At 42.0% G+C, this 21,510-nt stretch overlaps 1 protein-coding gene across 1 annotated transcript; it reads left to right on the forward strand.

Moving 5' to 3' along the window:
- Positions 1 to 359: 359 nt before the first annotated feature.
- LOC125893459 (zinc finger protein 547-like) lies at positions 360 to 18,914 on the forward strand. The gene is made up of 5 exons (XM_049584160.1): positions 360 to 537; positions 2,517 to 2,858; positions 4,856 to 5,823; positions 10,360 to 10,411; positions 18,709 to 18,914. Exons 1-5 carry the CDS (start codon positions 360 to 362, stop codon positions 18,912 to 18,914), a joined length of 1,746 nt encoding a protein of 581 aa, XP_049440117.1.
- The last annotated feature ends 2,596 nt before the right edge of the window (positions 18,915 to 21,510 follow it).

A 21,510-nucleotide genomic window follows, 5' to 3' on the forward strand; every position in this document is an offset into this window, starting at 1 on the left:
GTGTGTGCAATACTCAGTGGAGTCTGGTGGCTTTGATATAGTAACCGCTTCAATTCCCCATCACAAGCAGTCTGACAGCAAGGTGAAGCAGTAAAATATTGTAAATATGTCATACATTAACACTGGTTGTCTACCTGGAGGTTAGGGGTTGTAAACAAACACTGTGATTCTGATCATTTTGTGTGCTAAAGTTAGCTTAGCTTGCTAACTGAAATTAAGAATGACAGGATGGTGACCTAGCAACAGCATGCAGTTATTGTTTGTATGAGACCAAAGTGTTTTGACTCAGTTTTTACAGCTCAGTCACTTGTGAGGACAATTTTTCTGGAGAGCCACATTGTGTGATTGTGTTTAACACCATGTCGAAGCAAGACAAGCTGAGACTGTTGATGAAACGGCGTCTGGACGCGGCGGCTCAGGACATATGTGATCTGTCGGAAGCTTATGAGCGGGAACGCTCTCTTTTGAAGGAAAATGAGAGACTGCGCAAACTACTGTATGCATTACACAACCCTCAAGTCCAGTTACGCAGATCAGGTTTGTACATTTTCAGTGTTATTCTCAGACTTTATTCATTTATTGGTTTTAGTCACATTAGTCACAGTTTACAGGTTGATAGTTGACATTAGACAGTGTTTAGTGCTTGATGTGATTTTAGTCAGGCACTTTTTTGTCATTTCTTTTGGTGCATTGTGTCACATAGCATCTGATTAGCTTAATTTGGCTGTGGTGTTGATTGGGTTCAGCTAACTACTGTAGTGCAAGATTTTAAAAGTTAAGTTAATTTATACATTTGAGTTAATTTACCAAAAATATATTTACAATGTTTATGCTGTTAGTTAGTTATATATTTGTGCTTCAGATTCAGATATTTACACCAACATCTTTTGAAACAGTTAAAACAGTCTCTTGAGTCTGCTTCTGTGGTTTTACCTCAAAGTTGCCCCGGTCTGGGTCATTCCTGGCCTCTGATTGGTTGGGTTAGTCACATGGGTGTTACAGACGACAAGGAAGTGTAATTGTTGTGATTCTGATGCTGTGAGCCTCAGTTAAGTTCTGCTTAAAAGTCATCTGCCTTAATCCTGCTGCTATCGAACCCTCACTGGCTAAAACGGAACAAATACTCACTTTACTTCAGTGGAAGTAGCAACACCACAGCGTGAAAATACTGTGTTACAAATAAAAGTAATTAAAGTAAAATTACATTAATGTTGCAGCTGGTAAAGGTGGAGCTCATGTTAATCACTTCATATAGGCCTACTGCTTGGTAGTTTAATCTATAGTAATACATGTTTTGTAATATCAATATTTATTTATTTTGCATTAATAATCAGGTTCTGCAAAGTAACTAAAGCTTCTGAATAAATGTAGTGGATTAAAACTTCCTTTTTAAGTAACTGAAATAATCTTAATCCACACCGTGAACAATCATTAGCTTAGTTTAGCTTGCTAACTGAAAATGTACTGGAAGGGTTGTTACCTAGCAACAGCATGCAGTTATTGTTTGTGAGAGACCAAACTGTTTTTGTACTGACTCAGTTTTTACTGTTAAAGAAACTTGTAAGGACAAGATGCTTCTGTCATTGTGTTTACCTGCATGTTATGCTTTTGTTTAAAACATGAATAATAATAATCTAAATAATAAAGATGTAATATATAAAATTATAACAGTCACTGGGGGCATTTATGTACTTTTTACAGTAAAGCTACATTTTACTGATTACACTTACTTTTATTGAAGTAACATTTTATTTTTAATGCAGGACTTTTACTGTAACAGAATATTTTAACACTATGATATTAGTATTTTTACTGAAGTAAAGGATGTGAATACTTCCTCCACCACTGCTTTTATTTCCTAATGGTGAAATAAGTTGTAACAAATTATGATAGCATAAAAATGATAATCTTTATTTATAAAGAGCTTTTCAAAACAGTTACAAAGTGCTTTACATATCAGTAGTTAAAATGGACAAGACATGAAAACAACAACTTTTAAAAGAACTGATAAAAACACTTCAGTGTATAAAAACTGAGAAAATAAAAGACAGTTTAAATGAACTTAAAACTCAAGTAAAATCAGGAAAGGCTCTCCAGTAACAGTATGCTTTAAGAAGGGACTTAAAAGAGATCACTGACTCGGCCGACCTGATTTCCTCAGGCAGACTGTTCCAGAGCCTCGGGGCCCTGACAGCAAACACTCTGACCCCTTTAGCTTTCAGCCTCTGGAACAGACAAGACCTCAAAGTATGTCCAAGTGTGTACGGCACCAAGAGGTCGGTCCATATGGTTTAGTCCCTAATAATTTTCTTACACATGCCATGGGAACTCTGTCTTTCACATTTTCTTATTCTTCTGGGAAAACGGTTGTAAAGTAACTTGTTTTGTCATGTTTGTTGTTGATAAAATGAACGCTACTGAAGAAAAGGAATCATCAGAGAACTCATTAATGATACCAGTGATATCAGGGTCATACATCAAGTCACAGTTTTCTGTAATATTTGTGTGTATTTCAGTGTTCGCTGCAGAGGTTCCCCCGGAGGTGAGGCCAAGTCTGGACCAGGAGAACCCAGAGTACCCACGCATTAAAGAGCAAGGAGAGCAGCTTCAAGAACTAGAGGAGGCTGATATCCTCAAATGTAAAGGTGATGAAGAGAAACCTCAGTCCTCACAGCTTCATCAAAGCCAGACTGGTGAGAGCAGAGAGGTGGAGCCTCCAGCCAGCAGCTCAGCTCAACAGATAGAAACAGAAGGTGATGGAGAGGACTGTGAAGGACCAGAGGACCCACATGGTCATCTTCAACCAGAGACAGACGGCAAGACCTCACTGTCCTCTGTGATCAGAGCACCTGCATCAGGTTTGTTCATTTTCAGTGTTGTTTACACTCATTTTAAAGCTATGTTCTACGTTTAGAAAGCTTTCCCCTCCACACACACACCCCTCCCTCTGTGCTCCATGATCCCTCCCCTCCGAGCTCGTGCCCCCCTCCCTTCGGAGCCTCCTAACGACACACCCCCTCCCGCATAGCAACATACAGTTAAATAAAGTTATCTATGTCACAACATCCATGATAAAAACGAAATATTACCTGTTCAACAAAAACTCTGTTGTATCAGCATCACTTTTCAGGCCCAGATCCTCCTGGAGCCTTCTCCATCGGTCAAAGGAACTGAGGAGACAGAACATGGCGGCGCGCGAGAGCGCAGCGGCTCTTAGCTTTCTTGCATATGTAGTTTTGTCCGCGTTTTTCTGCTCATGTCGAGCAGATTTTGTGTATAGTCGGCAGGACATTATTGACATCGGCTGGAAGTGCAAGGTTGGCATCACGAGAGACTTTCAAAAGGCACACAACATCCCGGTTGCCATCGGCAGACCTGCGGAGTCACTGTGGATCTGCTGCCCGAGTAAGCGACGCAGACGCCGGAGGGAACAAAGGCAGAAGCACGGGTGCCGCTCGGGGATATTGGCTAGGCTAAAGAAGTACTCTCACACTCCGTCACTGCCAAGCATCTTCCAGACAAACGCCAGATCTATTTCGAACAAAATGGACGAACTGGAGCTATTGATTGCCTCTAACTGCTACGTACAGACCTGTGGGATTACAATCATAACGGAAAGCTGGCTTCACCCGATCATATCCGATGCTGCAGTGCAGCTAGCAGGCCGCACTAGCCACCGGCAGGATGAAAACATCGAGTCCAGTAAGAGGAAAGGAGGGGGGCTCTGTGTTTATCTCCATAACAACTGGTGTAACAACAGCAGGATCATTGCTCACCATTGTTGTCCAGACCTTGAGGCTCTCTCAATATCCTGCAGACCATTCTACCTTCCCCGGGAACTGAGTGTTGTCACCGTCTCAGCTGTCTACATACTACCGGATGCTAACGTTAGCATTGCTCTTAGTAGCTTAGCAACCATTGTAAACAAACTGCAACACGCCCATCCCGAGGGCCTTACAAACCGCTCGTACTTTCAAATGCGGAGGGGGGGGTTGGGACGAGGCAGGATGAGGAGCAGAGGAGTGTCAAAATGAAGTGAGGGGATTGGACGGAGGGTGAGCGAGAGAGAGAGAGAGAGAGATTTTCAAATTTGAGCAAGGAGTCACTCCCATGTGGACCGGATGGCTGTGATTGGTCAGTTTCTTTGCAGGCCTGCAGCTGCCAGAGAAAATGGATTTTTTTGGTTCCTTTTGCTCTTCACATTGTGTAGCTAGCACTATTGGGCCATAACCACCATCTAAACAATGTTAATAATAATGATCAATCTTTATAAACGTCGTCCATAGCTTTAAGTTTCAACAGTTTAGAGTAATTTTATTGAGCATTTTCTAAGATTTAATCTGCTTTCAGTCAGTCAAGCACCTGTTTGTTTCCATGTTGTTTAAATGTAAAATTCATCAGATCTTAACCTGCTGTTTGTACAATGCTACATGCTAGCATGCTAAAAAGTTTTACATGAAGAAGATGAATTAAAAATCAGAAAAGTTTGCGTTCATTTGTGAAGATGATCCTGCTGAACAAAATGTGTAAGTCTTATAAAATATATATAGTGTATATAGGTATAATATAATAATATATAGAAGAATATAATAGTGTAACAGTCACAGGTGACATTTTTATACTTTTAATACTTTAAGAACATTTTACTGATTACACTGACACACTTTTATTGAAGTTAAAGTTTTAATGAAGGACTTTTACTATAACAGAGTATTTTTACGGTGTGACATGATTACTTTTACTGAAGTAAAGGATCTGAATACTTCCTCCATCACTGCTTTTAGTTATTTATCACCAGAGATATCAGTGTCATATATAAAGTTGCAGTTTCCTGTAATATCTGTTTGTATTTCAGTGTTCCCTGCAGATTTCCCCCTTGAGTTGAGCCCCAGGCTGGACCAGGAGGACCCAGAGTACCCGCACATTAAAATGCAGCTTCAAAGACTGGAGGAGGCTGATATCTCCATGGGGGAAGATGATGAAGAGGAACCTCAGTCCTCACAGCTTCATCAAAGCCAGACTGGTGAGAGCAGAGAGCCCGAGCCTCCAGCCAGCAGCTCAGCTCAACAGATAGAAACAGAAGGTGATGGAGAGGACTGTGGAGGACCAGAGGACCCACATGGTCATCTATCATCCATCATAGGAAAGAAACCACTGGGATGCAATGTTTGTAAGAAAACATTTGGCACAATGTACAAGCTGAAATCACACATGAGAGTCCATACAACAGAGAAACCATTTGGTTGCAGTGTTTGTGAGAAACGATTTAACTTAAAGAGTTATCTGCAGAGGCACATGAGAGTCCATAAAGGAGAGAGAGCTTTTTGTTGCAGTGTTTGTGAGAAAAGATTTAACGTAAAGAGCTATCTGCAGAAGCACATGAGAGTCCATACAGGAGAGAAACCATTTGGTTGCAGTGTTTGTGAGAAAAGATTTAACGTAAAGAGCTATCTGCAGAGGCACATGAGAGTCCATACAGGAGAGAGAGCTTTTTGTTGCAGTGTTTGTGAGAAAAGATTTAACGTAAAGAGCTATCTGCAGAAGCACATGAGAGTCCATACAGGAGAGAAACCATTTGGTTGCAGCGTTTGTGAGAAAAGATTCACCCGAAACAGCTATCTGCAGGAGCACATGAGAGTCCATACAGGAGAGAGAGCTTTTTGTTGCAGTGTTTGTGAGAAAAGATTTAACGTAAAGAGCTATCTGCAGAAGCACATGAGAGTCCATACAGGAGAGAAACCATTTGGTTGCAGCGTTTGTGAGAAAAGATTCACCCGAAACAACTATCTGCAGGAGCACATGAGAGTCCATACAGGAGAGAAAGTACTTAGTTGCAATGTGTGTAGGAAAAGATTGAGGGCCCACAGTGGACAGAAAGAGTAACGTTGCAGTGTTTGTAGCAAAGGATCTGCTTTTTAATAAAGCAGCATTAGCCATCTGAGGAAATATGATTGAAATGTCTTTAAAAAAACACTGTACTACAGTTTAAATGTGCAATACAAAATAAAGACTTTGGCAATGTGATGTCTTTGCTGTCTGTTTAACAACTGGCTGAGTTGCTCTTCGATTGGATTGTTTTCGTGTCAGTGGTCTTGTTTAGTCAGAGTCTAGTCCTGTATCAGGTGATGTGAGCAGAGATTTTACGAACAACAGCGATAAGTCAGAAGGTAACTGATAGCATGGACGGCGACAGAGTGTTGACTGTGTTCTAAACCTTAACATGTCCAATCCCCATCGACATGGACCAGGAGTCAGAGCCTTTCTGAACCTCCACCACAAAGATCCACCACTCTCCCGGGTGAAAGTTGGTGTTTGTTGTCAAACTTTAACAGCGACTTGCCGCGTATCATGCCAACATTAAAGGATGTTTTTTTTCAGCAGTGTCTGATGCCGCAAGTCACTGCCCAAACGCCACATTTCGATGACTTCCAAGTGAGGCCGGGTTGCCAAAATGTACAAACAATCAGTGATTTGATTAGTAAAATTAAACTAATTGCTGCACTTCATCTCCGAGTTAAATATTGTATATTTGGTAACACTCCAAAATAAGTGTGTTTTCTTTGAATTTTATTACACGGCTCTATTAAATGCTGTATTCTGATTGGTCAGTCGCGGCATTCAGCGGTCTGATATTACTGTGTAATGACCGTTGCTAGTAGGGTCCTTACACAGTTGCTATGTAGCCCAGCGTTGCTAGGGACACTGCCCTGCAACACTGCAGCTGTCAAACAACTTCAGAGGGAAAAAACAAACAGAAATGGCTGATTTTAACATTTCTTTTAACTTATTTGGAGAGTAGCTACAAAGATTTTGAGGAATGGGATGCCGCTGAAGAAAAAGAAATGGAAAAGGAAAGAAAAAAATCAAGCGAAAAACGGCACAAGGAACTGACGCCTGAAGAGCTTCAAGTGATAGAGGAGGAGAAAGATGAGATAAATACAAAAAAGACAACAAAATGGTCTACTGTACTATACTGTACTGTACTACTACTACTATACTGATGGACTTTCTCTCTTTTACGTGTGTTTTATGCCTCGGTTCAGTCCACTAAGCCTGGGTGAGTACAAAACTTAAACCAAAAGTTGTCGAATCTGGTCAGTTTTAATGCATTTCGCGGAGGCAGACAACGTTATTTATTTAACTTATAATTAGCCGTGTAATAAGCTGGATAATGTATGAATAGAAAGGCTTCTATTCCCCTTCAGGAGTTATTTTCCCAGTATTCACCGGCTCATTATACATTATCCCTTACATAATCAACTGAAAAAAGAATTGTTTTCATGACCTCGGAATGAGCAATTTATATCTGCATGGAAGCGGGTCCTTGTCCACGGAGTTTGACAGAATGGACAAACCAAACACTGGCTCTAAATATTGCCGTTAGTGTTTTCATTGTTTTGCAAATGCCACCGGAGTAAGTGGCTCCTCCGTGACGAGAGTGTTGCAAAAACAAAGATAATTTAATGTGAAACTCAGCGTTTTAACAGGTTTAATTAACCAAACCATTTGTTTTGGAGAGCAAGCGACGTCTGTGGATAATGTGGCTCACAGTTAAATCCGTGAGGGCAATCAGCAGTGCAACATGGTGATGTAGATATAAACATCTCATTTTGAGGTAACAAAAATGGAACGATTTTTAGGGTGCCCTATTTGGTTCAGTTAAATCGAACTCAAGTTCATTTGTGGTATGATATTTGTGTTGGCGCAGCAGCCTGCTCCAGAGGTGGACCTCTGGTGGTGCGTGATGTGCACTACATGCATCCTCGATACAGCCTCTCTGTCTGAGTTTAATAAAAAGATGAGCGTCTTTTACTGAAAATCATACCGTTCGTTGGGATTTCTAAATACCCTGCTGTATGGTAATACCACCCAAGTCCACTTGGTGAGTGTGGACACCAAAGTCCACTGTTGGATAGGTTGAGAAGTGCACACACACACACACACACACACACACACACACACACACACTGCAGGTCCTCTTACTGTAAACAGGCGCTCAGGTGACAGAGAGACATGATCCAGGCAGCAGGTGACTGTGTGTTGTTTTGCATCTGTTTTCTTCTACCCATGCATGTCTTGTAAATACACTGCGTGTGTGTGTGTTGTTCAGTCATCATCATTACTGTCATGTTGACAGCAGGACACACACGTAGTGCTGAGAGGAGTGGGTGTCTGAGCAGCCTCGGGGTGCATCTTTGTGTCAGCGGTGGTGAGTTAATCGAGCCATTACTGTGATTAGCTCCTCTGTGTCTCTGCTGTGAAACCAGGCTGATGGTTGGTGTTTGTTTGGAACAAAATAATACCAGTATTGTTTGGAGGAGGAGGAGTGTGTGTGTCGGTGAGTCTTCTTCATGGGTGACAGATAAAATAATTCTTCTTCTTCAGTATTGGTAATTTTTGTTTTTCATATGGATATATCTTAGAACTGTCACATCCAGGCATTTCCAGCAGCTCTAACAAATATTGGTATTTGTCTTGACGACTGCCTTTCTTTTAAACCTCAGGTTGATAATCTTAAAAAGCTGAGGCTGAAATCAGGGTTTTATTTCAGACACTAGTCCTGTTTCTGTTGTTTTTACTGGTTCTGGATTATGGTGATTTGTGAATGCATCTGCACATCGTTTGCACATGTTAGATACTGCACATCATAGTGTACTGAGATTTATTACAGACTGTAAAGCCCTTACTCATCACTGCACAATTTATTCCAGGACTGGTCGGCCATTTTTGACCCTTCATAGCCTCAGTCACTTGTGTTTGTTCATTTATAAAGACATACTGGCATACCTTTGTACATTTGTACTTTGATTGAACAGAGATCTGACAGTAGCTACAGCATAAGATCTTTATGTTTTGTTGTCTGTTCCTCATACACCGACCGAGCTGGGCAAATTACACACCTGGAATATATTTGAACCATACAGAGGAATAGTTTCCAGGAGGGCCCCGTTCATTTTCACATTTTCAGTTGAATTTATTCACTAAAATCTAAGTGTCTTCTTGGCTGTACAGCAGCAATAATCCAGAGGAGAGAACCCATGAGCTAATAAAAAAATGTCATTTCACTCTATTTGTCACCGTCTGTCTCAGGACTTGAAACACAACCCATGAATGATGGTTGAGTGGATGTTATTTATCAAAGCTCAGGCTGTGTGTATGTGTTCCTGTGAGTGTTCCTGTCACAGGAATCTATTTCAATCAGGAGACACAGAAGAATAAAGTAAAGGTAATCTTTAATATGGAAAATGATGATTTGTGCTGATTGAAATTTAACAGTCTTTTGCACTTTGAAAAGTCATTAGAAAAATGAGCGAGGGGTCCCTAAAAAACACCCATGTTTGGGATCCAAAAAGTAACTGGAAAAGGAGCAATGGGTCGCTAAAAAACATCCTGTTTGGGCTTTGAAAAGTTGCAGAAAAAAGGATACAGGTCGCTAAAAAACACCGAAAAGTCCCTGGAAAAAGACTGAGGGGTTGCTAAATATTTCCCTCATTAGGGGTCTGAAAATTTGCTGGAAAAAGAGCAATAGGTCCGTAAAAAAACATCTTTTTTTTAGGTCTGAAGAGTTGCCGAAAAAACAGCAATGGATTGTCAAAAAACATCGACATTTGGGTTTTGAAAAGGTGCTGAAGGAAGGGACGTGTTGCTAAAAAAACATCCATGTGTGGGTTTCGAAAAATTGCTGAAAAAAAGGATGAGTCCCTAAAAAATACCAGTGTCTGGGCTCCAAAATGTCAGAGAAAAAGAGTAAGAGCAAACATGTTTGGGTTTCGAAAAGTTGCTGAAACAATGGGACAGGTCGCTAAAAACACCCATATTTGGGGGCTGAAAAGTCTTTGGAGAAAGACTGAGGGGTCGCTAAATATTTCTGCTGTTAGGGGTCCGAAAATATGCTGGAAAAAGAGCAATGGGTCCCTAAAAAACACCCATGTTTATGGACTGAAAAGTTGCTGAAAGGAAGCAATGACTCGCTATAAAACAACTGCTTTTGTTGTCTGTTATCTCAAACAGTGGTCTTAGCAGGTGTCTTAGGTGACAGGCCATCCACCGTCCCCTCCACCTCTCCATGAGAAAGTCAGCTCATACACTACGTCACTTTATAAACAGTGATATGATACATATGAAACGTACAAGAGTAACATATTCATGGTTTGCAGAAACATACAATGCCAACATTTTCTTCTTTCTCCACTTTCTCCTTTTCTATCACTTGAGTATTCTCTGCAGAGTTCCTTACTCTCCTGGATCTCTCGTCTTTCACTTCCCTTCATCTTCAGCAGCGTCTCCACTCAGCAGAGTCTCCACAGTGGCTGTTAGCTTCATTGTGTCTGTGATTTGTCATCTTCTCTTGTGCTTCAGGAGACTTGGCCGGGGGACAGCTGCCTTTGTGTCGTTCTGGTGTTGAGCCCTGGTGAAAAGGCAACAGGGACGAGGCAATGAGCTAAGTGATATTTAGCTCTTTGCCTGCTTCAAACACACACACACACACACACACACACACACACACGCCTGCAAATACATCGACACACACTGATAGGCGTATTTAAAACCAGAACACACACAAAGCCACGTTAGTGGAGTCAGCAGCCGTCGAAGCTGGCTACAAACCTCTAAACAATCAGCACACACACACACACACACACACACATCCTCTGTCAGCCTCGAGTTGACGTTGACAGGCTGCTCTTTTGTCCATCATTCACCCGCAGACAAGAGCACAAACAAGAGAGAGAGAGAGGGAGAGATAAAAGCCCTCCCCCCTGCCCGCCGTAATCCAATTACAGGCCTGCAAATTTGATTGGCGCCCCAGGAGTGTGCCTTCAGCTGTCCGTCATTAGCGACTAGAGAACAGGGGGGCTCGCTGAGGGTGCTGTTAGGGTGGAGGGAGGTGTGTGTGTTTGTGTGTGTGTGTGTGTGAGACAGAGCAGGACTTGCACTTTATCTCTGTTGGCTCAAAGACGTCTCCTCTGTCTTCATGTGCCAATGTCCAATGTATACTTCCCATTTAGCAGCCATTAGAACAAAATGAAGCACGCTGAAAAATGCCTTTATTAAACATTTGTCAGATTATCAAATGTGCTGCAGATTCCTGTGGAAGGCCTCATGTTCAGATGAGACACACAGTCGCAGCAGGAGGACATGAAGGCTAAAAACAAAGTTTAAAAAAAAACAGTTAATGTTAAATATCATGTTGATCTGCTCAGCTTAACGTTTAAGAGCAGAATATAAGCGGAAATGTAAGAGGTCTGGATACTGATTAGATACAGTGATGGACAGTCTGTTACACATCCAAGTCAGCATCTTGGTAAATATGGTGCATTCAATAAGCACTTTTCATACACACTGACGTCAGTGAACGACCATCAGGGGATAATTTGGGGCTCAGTGTCTCACTTAAATCCAGATTAAGATATCTTGACAAATACTGGGTGAACTGGCAGGAAATTTGGAGCAGATACTTGGAGGGTGCTTACAATGAATTGTGGAAAATCTAACTGAGCTAACAATGTGTAGCATCTATATACTGACAAAAGTTTAAACATTTATGTTTGTATGTGTGATCTACAAACTGATGTTAACTTGAGTGAGTAACCAACAACCTGTTTTATACATCCAAAGAACTCTGAAGAAGGTGTGTAATTAAGACAGTCTTTTATTTGTCAAAATGTGCAGCTACACATTTTGTACTGGGACTTAATTGAAGTTTCACAGTATGCATTCTTTTTAAGATTTATAAAGCCGTGCGTACGCCGGTTTCTGTTTCAGAAATCTCAATAATTGTGGTGTCAGGTGAACATGCATGAGCCTCATTTCTGCTCCCACAGTTCACCATAAATGGATGTAAAAACAGCCTTAAACATTCGCTTGCATATCCATACTTGTGTTTGCTCCATTGTTCTTTACACCTGTCAGTGAGAAATACGGTAAAGAAATTGCAAATTCACAAACTGTGTCGGATTGCTGAGGTTCTCCAGCAGCGCCAGAGCAGCTGTCATTACACACAGCTGTGGCAGTTTGAAGAGTTTGTACCACTAATTCATCTCATTTTTGCATCACAACTATTATCACTAAATCATCATGTTTATGAAGGATGAGCAGTGACTCATTCATAGCGATCAGGTTGAAACTGACTTTACAAAGTCCTTCACGGGATAAATTTACATGATCAACCTGGTCTCATTCCGAAGTCGCCGAAATCTGGCACTTGAGCAGTGACTTGCGGTGTCAAAGCCGTCCTTAAACATCAGCATTAATATGCAGCCAGATGGCTGTTATAGTTTAACGGTGCCTGGCGGCGTCAGGGGGAAACGCGACGGGACAAGACCAAAAATTCAGGCAGCAAAAATACGAGTAGGGTGGGACGGGTGGTGCATGGGTCCAACAAACACTGACTTTCACTAGCAAGAGCGGTGTTCGCATCCTGTGAGATTATAAAGCCAAATCCTGTTCTTTTTTTCCTGTTTCTTGTTGAAGAAAAACATAAAGTTAAATTTGAGGTGCTGTATCTATGTAGTGCTTTTATTTTGAAAGAGACTGTATGCAAACAGAAATGTATTTTGAAAGAAGACAATGCATGTAACAGGCAGAACTTGACACAGCGTCCCAGAACGTCAACAACCAGGGTACCTTGCATGTTGTATCTGTACGTGTAAAGTCCATGACCAACGTCGATATGTGACGAGGTTGGAGTGAGAATGTGTTGACATGACAGCTAACACGAAGATGAAATTCATCTCTCCGTAATAAAGTTTTGGAGAACACCTTTAAAATAAATGTTTTAAATGATTAAACAGTGGACTTGTTTGGACGCCTGATGTTATTTTCCCTAATGGACTCCATCGTAAAGCTGTCGTCATGACTGACAGGAATAAAGGTCACAACTCTGGTCGTGCAGACGAAAGATTTGGATTTAAACACAGCTTCAGAAGAAGTCCAGTGTTAGTTTGAATGGCGCTGTGTGAGCAGTATATGTGTTGTGTTTCTCTGTGGATGCCAGTGAGACGCCAGCCATATCAGCGCGGAGCCTTGTATCTGCCGAAGGAAGATCAGTGAGGAAGTCACAGACATGGCCCCAGGTCTTATCTTTTATTGGCTGGCTCCTCGGAGGCTTATCTTTTATTGGCTGGCTCCTCCGTCAAGCTTATCTTTATTGGCTGGCTCCTCCTGAGGACAGCCTGTAAGCCGTGCAGGGCTGAGCTGGAGCTGGAGGTGGAGGTAGAGGTGGAGGGGGAGGCACTGCCAGGATGACTGGGACCGACACAGATAGCTCTATCACCAGTGTGGGAAAAACACACAACCCTGTTTCCACCTTCGGAGCAGAGACACAGACAAGAGTCTCCTCCTCTCCTTGCTCCCTTTCCTTCCTCCCTTCTACTTTCCTCGTCATTGTTTTGACCTCACGACCCATTTTACACCTCGTGTTACCTGTATGTGATGGTGCTTGGAGTCGTGGGGAGTGAAAACAGAAGCAAAAACTACTTTTATTTTTTAAAATTCCTCCTGTGTATCCTTCTTGTTCACTCTGGACCAACCACAGACACTGACACTCTGATGGGCTGCTTTCAATCAGCAGCCTCCTTGTTGCTCATCACATGTGACATCACTCTGTTCTGTTCTGTTTGTGTGTGTGTGTGTGTGTGTGTGTGTGTGTGTGTGTATGTGTGAAATGACAGCAGAAGACGCTGCTGTTCTCAACACTTTCTTTCCTGGAGTCTGTCCTATCAGAGAGATAAACAGCAGATCTCCTTCAGCAGGTCTGTTACAGGAAGTGCTGCTCACAGGCGTTACACAGTTTTATCATCAGGAGGAAAGCCAATAACTGAACTCCGCAGACCGACTGAGTGCTAACGATAATTAGCATTTTAAGAGCGTTAAGTTCCAACAGAAGATGTCTGAAAAAAAGACACCTGCTCTTCTTAAATATCACGAAGTAGCTGCATACATTTTTTTTTTTTAATTTTTTAAAATAAATAAAAATAAAAACAAATAAAATATGGATATATGCATTTGCTACTTTTTATTTTTTTATTTGATTAATTTTTATTTTTCATTTTTTATTATATTTATTTTTTCATCTGTGTATAGTTGTGTTTTTTGTGCATTTGCACTTTTTTTTAAAAAAATTTTTTTTTTAATTATTATTTTTTGCACTTTGAACGGATGTCCTAAATAAATTGACATTTTCTTTGTATTGACCTCAGCCTGTGAACTTGTTTGTGTCTGTCCAGCCCAGTTGCATTGGTGTGTGGGTTTCTCCTCTGGCGTCCTTTCTCGTTTGTCCTTTGTACGGACGCACCCAAGATAAACCCTTTTGTTGCCCTAGGTAGGCACAACCCAAAGACTTTGCCATAACCTAACCATGTGCTTTTGTTGATGTCCTGCCGTTGGTTGTGGTATCCTGGAACGCACAAGGACACCCTAGCACAAAACGTGTAGACATAAAAAGCCACTGACAAAGCGGTGATATGTGACGACTTGGGATGAGAACGTCGTGGACGATTGGAGAATTTTGACAATGAATCATTAGTACAAAAGATTTACTACATGTTACATAAAATATCAGGTTTTTTGATAAAAAGTCAAAAAGCCTGTGAACGTAAAAATATAAGACAAGAACTAAAACTTCCAAGGAGCATTTCAGTAACCAACATCTAGTCACAGAGCTAAAGGCCAATTTCCACCAGATGCGTGTTGGTTGCGTCTCCGCTCCGGCACGGCAGCGGAGCCGATAGGATTCAATTCTAGTCAACGTGTGTGTTTCCACCGGCTGCGGCTGTGCTGCGTTCCAGCTCCGTCTCAGCTCCGGCACTCCGGAGTCCTCCACAACAGATACGCAGGACTTCTATTTTTGCCAGACGCCGGAGCACAACGCTGCAATTCAGCACAGAGCAGATCGTGCGGGGCAAGAAGTCGTGCACAGAAACACAATAAAACATCCGGTTAATTTTCAAAATAAAATACAGTGTTCACGGGGGATCATATTTCCCTGCACTACACCTTAAAAACTACATAATGGGCAGAGGCAGGCCTGAAGTCAACAGGTCAGAGGTTTTCAGACGTCATTTCACCCCGTGAACACCATGGACGAGGAGATATTAATCATGGCAGCGCACAGATGTCTTCAGGCAGAGCTGCACCGCACCGCACAGCAAACGCAGCCGGTGGGTATTGACAGACGGCGGAGCACGCAGTGGATAACCAGCGCTGCCGTTCCACAACGGACACGCATCCAGTGGAAATCTAGCGTAACAATTCTGTTTAGCGGGCTGCTAACAGAAGCTAACGATGCTACTCAGAAAACTGACAACACAATGAAGTGTTTTGCTCACAACTACAACGACCAAATTTTTTGAATTAACAGCTCTAAAGGTGACCCAGTGTGTCTTCATACAACGGTTTGTATGATATCCTACGGATGAGGTCACATACTTGACATAAAGTTACGTACTTAATGTTAAGTTACAAAGGTTCGGGTCAGGCAAGTGAAGTTACCATGGTTAGGTTTAGAAAAAGAAACATGGTGAAACCATACCTTAAAACGATTCAAAGATCTCACGGTTCTGAGCACCAACCTCCTGGGGAAAGTCCTGTGTTTTGTGACCGATCCACCACCAAAACCTACCTCCTTACAGGGACCTCTTCCTTCTTTACTCCGTCAGTGCATTAGTCATGTGATTGCAGCCTTTGCTCTGTTATACACAAGTTACTGGCTCATGATTATGTGAGATATGTACGAATTTTGGTGCGTTACTTTTTGTTGGAAAACGTATGAACAGTGCACGAGAACAGCCTGGGTGATAAAGGCTTGTAGGTGGGGTAGTATTTAGAGTCGTCCTCCATGCCAGACTGATGGAGAAAAAAAACATGACTTCTCGGAAGTTAAATTAATCAAAACGTATGGCCTTCTACTGTATCCTGTCTGTGTTTGAGTCTTTGTGTCCTGTCAGCTCTCAGTCAGGGGGCTGACATCCCCCACACATGGACCCTCTTATCAGTCCCCTGACTCTTGTCCCACCATGGCTCCAAAACCAAGCACCCCCCTCCCCCCCGACCTCCTCCCAAACACTGATGTCCTCCATGTCTCTGAAATCCCGATAAGTGTGTACATGTGTGTGTTTGCTGTGTGTATTTGTGACACTGTGTCCTGCCGCGGCTCTCTGTCTGTCTCCATGCCTTGAATGACATCACTGGACCAAACGGGGAAGTGTGTCTGGAGGTGGTGGGTTGTCTCAGGGTTGCCGTGACAACAGCATCATCCATCCCATGGGAGGGAGAACTGGAGGCTTATCACTCGGAAAAGCTTTTAAACAAGGAAAAAAAAGAGTTGAGGCTCTAGGAAGCAGAGCCTGATGGGTAAATAAGTTAACCAGGATCCATCTCCGCCCATTTAAGACCAGTTCCCGTATTCCCTGATTACTAACCCAATACTGTGTGAGGGAGTGTTTGTGTGCCTTTGTGAGGTCCAGGTTCGGTGGGTTTGCCAGTGTTTTAGTGTGATTAACTGTTTTTAAATGCCCTGCACACACATATACAGGTGCAGCTATTAGTAGGTTGGACCGCTGCTCAAGTTGAAGTCGACTGGAGCTTTGATGATATATATAAGGTCACTAGACTCCATGTACTGATACTAAGAAAAGTCCTACCAAAGTCGAAAGAGATCAGAGATAAAAAAAAAACTGAGGTGCAGGGGCCGGTTGCACAAAACCCTTTTAAAGATATTCCTTTAAATCTGAGTTATGGTTAATTAGTTGCACAAGACATCCTTAAGTTTTCTCCTTAAGCTTTTCTTAAGTTTTTCTCCTTATTTTGATCTTATACTTAAGGAAAGTTCATTAAACCTTTAAACCACCTTAGCAACCGAAGTAAGGAAAAGTTTATGGTGATAAATGAGGAAAATTTAGGCAGCCCGAGAAGAGTGTTACCCAACCAAGAGAACCCAATAGACACCCTTAAATACGAGCAATTGATTTTGCACTATGAATTTGACTGGAGGTCAGTTTATGATTTGTCTCGGCGCCTGGTGTTGGATCACTGGACTTTCCGAAGCTGCGCTCTTCCAGACCCGTTACAATTAATGATTGCTCTGCGGTTTCATGCAACAGGTCCAGTCGGAGTTGTTTAATGTACACAAGTTAACAATGTGCTAGGTTAGTTCATTAAGCCTGCTTCGCTTTAGCTATAATGGGGATATACCGTTACTGTTACAGTCTATTTTATATCTATCGCTTCAATATTTTAATGTGCTAAAATCAACAATAAATATATAAGAAAGTCACGTTAGAAGAGGATATCATCTTTATTATGAACAACTTCTGTACAGAGATTTCTTTAACAGTTAGTTATATAGCAGTTAGTCTAACCTAATGGTTAACATGATTTCAGGTAAGTTAACTTTAAGTCAAACGTTATTCTTACCAGTTTTGTTAGGTTCCTTTCTGTAATTAACGATCTTCTTTTTGGCCAGAACAGACAAACTGTCATACTTTTTTGTACCTCTTGGACAGACCTCTTCACCAGACTTCTTGAATTAATTTTTGTTGCAGTTTGTTTCTTTTATTGAATTCCTCCAGAAGTATGATTTTTTTTCTTCCACCAGCCAATTTGGTTTTCGTGTCTTCTTATCTTCTGCCATTGTTTTTACTATCAAGCCAACTTTGTGAGACGATACTAAGGTGTGACAACAGGTAGTATAGGCTATCGCAAGGACACTAAAATATTCAATATTCCTACTATTTGTACTTGACTGGTCATCAGTCATCTGACTGCATAGTCGTTGCGGCTTCTGACAACTGTCAACGAGCTGTCATCTGTCTGTGAGGACTGTGGGTCAAAAGAGCCAGAAAAGCCTGCTGGCTTGCTGCAAAATGTGACCTGATGCTGTAAGACATCCTGGTATTTATGACATTTGACATACTGTGCTTGGACATACTAACTCTTTTCTGACTAAACAGTATGGTAATATGGTATTATGGGTACTGGAATGTGCAGCATGTACAGTACAACAGTAATAGGACAAAGTCAGACCGGATTTCCGCTGGAAAAATGAACTTACGTGGTGTGATGAAAGCAGCATCCCTCTTTCTCTGCTGTTTATGTTAATGTACCATGAAATAATAAGAATGTTAACAATCCACATTTCTTGAATAGGAGGTCAGTCCCACCAAGTCTCTTAAACCAGCTGGACATCGGAGAGCCTCGCGATTTCACATGCCAGTGTCAATCAGATTGAACTCTGCACAAAGCAAAGGTGCAAGTCAGTTTGCAACTATGTCTCGCCCGGTTGCAAATAAACAGGGGGTGAAATTTGGTTTAATCGTGCCGTACGCTGTCGCATCCAAACAGGTGCATCAAGCAAGAAGGGAACTGGTCGTGTATGTTGGCAACAACCACCTGGAGTTCCAACAAGCCCCCAAGTACCTCGGCGTAGGCTTGGACCGGGACATTGTCCTACAAGAAACACCTGGATGAAGTGAAGGCCAAGGTTACAGCTAGGGTCTCGCTCATCCGCCGCCCAGCGGTTTCGACTTGAGGAGCGTCCCCCCAGACCCTATGCATATCCACACAAGCCCTGGTCCTACCCGTAGCTGAATACTGTGTCCCTGCCTGGAGTAGAAGCCCACACTTAAATAAGGTAGACACTGCCATCAACAGCGCCCTCCGGATAGTGACTGGTGTGTCTGAAACCCACCCCTGTGTCTCACCTGCCAGGCCTCGCTGGAATTGCTCCAGCCAGTCTCCGACAGGATGCGGCTACCATCGCTCTGGCAAGAAAAGCCCAGAAGTACGACTGGCACATCCTGCACGCCACGCCATCTATGGACCTTGCTGAACCGTCTACGCACTGGGGTCGGCCGCTTCAAGTCATCTCTGAAGAAGTGGAGCCTATTGGACAGTGCGGCATGCAAGTGTGGTGAGTCTGAACAGACTGCCGAGCACATAATCACCAGCTGCCCGCTATACAGCCCTCCCTCAGAATTCGACTCTTCGACTTAGGACCGGAGACGAGGGCGTGGTTGCACGACATGGAGTTGGCCATCTGATGATACACGAAAGAAGAAGAAGGCGCAACAAAGTAACAGAAGAGTGAAGGTGGTGTTAATCAATGGCAGTCTGTTTACTTCGACATAGCTCTTAGAAAAGGTCTAATCAGATGGATGAAGTGAAAACACCTGTGTGCGTGCACCATGGTTGTGTCAGCTCAAAGAAAAATAATTTTACATTAATCTATGTGCAACTTTCTAATCACATTTTGCAACATGTTATCACTCCCAAGGTGTCAAATGTGGCAGCCTTGTGCGTTGGTAACAGAAGTCGTGGGGCCACTGACCAGGCTGACGAATGTGACGCCCTGCTGGGTTTACATCCAGGTTGCACTTTGAGGTTTTCCAACTTTACGCAACATTTTGGCAGCTTTCACTTCTTTCTCATGTATCTAAACTAAAGTAACTTACTGCATTACAAAGTTATTTTTTACTGACTTGTTGATTCCTAACTCACAAGCAGCATGTGAAAGTGAGCGATCTGCCCAACTAGTACTTTTAAAGATATTTAAAGTTAAAGATGTGCAAGTTTTTAAACTCTGTGTCTGTGCAGCATATTATGGCTTCAGTACATTTAATCCGTCACAACTATCACAATGGATGAAGAGAAAATGATGGCTAAAGAACAGAAATATTTGAACCATGTCTGTTTTTATTTCGGTTCTCTTTTTATTTCCTTTCAAACTACATGTGTAAAGATATTAAATCTGAACTTTTAAAAACTCAGTAGAAAAAGTAACTGTTGGAAATGAAAACAAATCATGCACATTACATGCATTATCCTTTCCTTTCTCTGCGTCGCCCCATGTCTCTTATCCAGCCTGCGAATAAAATCAGGACTGACAGTGTGCCATGACAATCTGCAGCTCTGTCGTCTCATTGGCTGATAAACAGGAAGTCACTTATTCATTTTTTATTAGAAAAAACAGCATTCAAGTGCAGAGCTGTGACTTTGGGGTTAAGATTCAGTAGATAAATGAGGGGTAAAAACGAATATGGTAAATATACCCTGAGTGTGTGACCTCACACATACACACACACACACACACACACACACACACACACCATCCAGACATCCTTCCTTATCTCTCAGCTCCTTGGCTACATCTTGACACACTAACCATGTACAAATATGGAGAGAGCAAAGCACTGTCAACACCATCCCAGTCATCCCAGTATGGACCAGACCAGACTGCACACACACACACACACACACACACACACACACACACACACTAGACATACACACGAGGACAGACAGGTGCAGACACACAAACAGAGACGCATAACCAGTGGTGAAAAGTAACAAAGTACATTTACTCAAAAAAATGTACTTTTTACTCCACTTAATTTATTTGACAGCTTTTCTTATATCATATTATTAATAAAAATATGAATCAAAAAATTAATTCTTGTGTATTTGTAGTGATTAAGCTGCACAGCAGTTTATAAATAACTAATCAAGCAACAGTGTTGGTTTAGTTACTCTCAATATGTTATTCATTACATTTTACTACTTACCTTCATTTGAAAGTAATACATTACTTTGCAAATTACGCTCTGTGTTATAAGTTACTTATTACACTACTTTTGCATTACTTAAACCAAAATTACCTCAGAAGACCTAATGTTGATTTCAAACGGATGAGGGTCATGTTGTTTCACAGCAGTTTATTACAGTTCATTTCAAATCCAGTGCTGCAGGTCTGACCCATTCATGTGTTCACATACAGCGGTTACTGCTTTGGATTAAAATCCCCTGCTCATATTAATAATAGCCTGATGATTTAGAACAATTAAATAGCCTAGATCGTTTAAAATAAATGAACAGCCTTGGACACAGGGAGGGTCAGGCAGAGGATCAAAGTCTGATCATTATGAAATATGGATACATATTTGTGGACCTATCATACGAAACACAATAAACAGATATTAAGGTGAGCACAACAAAGGGAATGGCATGTGAATATAATCACTATGACAAAAGCAAATTAATACAGCAGACCTGGAGGACCCACCTGCTGGTTCCTGCCATGCCAGTCAGCTACAGCAGCACCAGAGAGAGAGTTATGCATTAGAGCAGGACTGTGTGCCGGTGTTGCTCTGCAGCTGAAGGGGATGTGAATGGAAACACATCCAACATATACTAACATCACCCACATGTGCCGGTCACCAGGACACCAGAGGCCAACTCCTTATCTTCGCTGCTTTCAGGCAGCCTTCAGTCGCAAAAACAGAACGGGATACGTTGTAGATGTTGCAGGTGTGTTAATGAAAACACACTGAACATGAAAACGCACAGTCCCAGGTGTAGCGATCACCTGCACCCTTCTAGGGATATTTTTTCTGTTGGTGTACTGGTGGAAGTGGAGCGGTGTGCATCAGTGTGGATGAATGGAAAATGAAAAAACATCAACAACTTATTTCTGGTGGTAACACCTTATGTTACTTTGTTACTGCTAACATGTAA

Source organism: Epinephelus fuscoguttatus, linkage group LG8 (genome assembly GCF_011397635.1).
Source record: "Epinephelus fuscoguttatus linkage group LG8, E.fuscoguttatus.final_Chr_v1".
Classification (NCBI taxonomy): Eukaryota; Metazoa; Chordata; class Actinopteri; order Perciformes; family Serranidae; genus Epinephelus; species Epinephelus fuscoguttatus.

Coding starts and splice junctions, on each gene's coding strand:
- LOC125893459 (XM_049584160.1), top strand. CDS start 360: ATGTCGAAGCAAGACAAGCTGAGACTGTTGATGAAACGGCGTCTGGAC. Junction 2,859..4,855: donor GATCAGAGCACCTGCATCAG/GTTTGTTCATTT, acceptor TTTGTATTTCAG/TGTTCCCTGCAGATTTCCCC. Junction 10,412..18,708: donor CGTTCTGGTGTTGAGCCCTG/GTGAAAAGGCAA, acceptor CTCACCTGCCAG/GCCTCGCTGGAATTGCTCCA.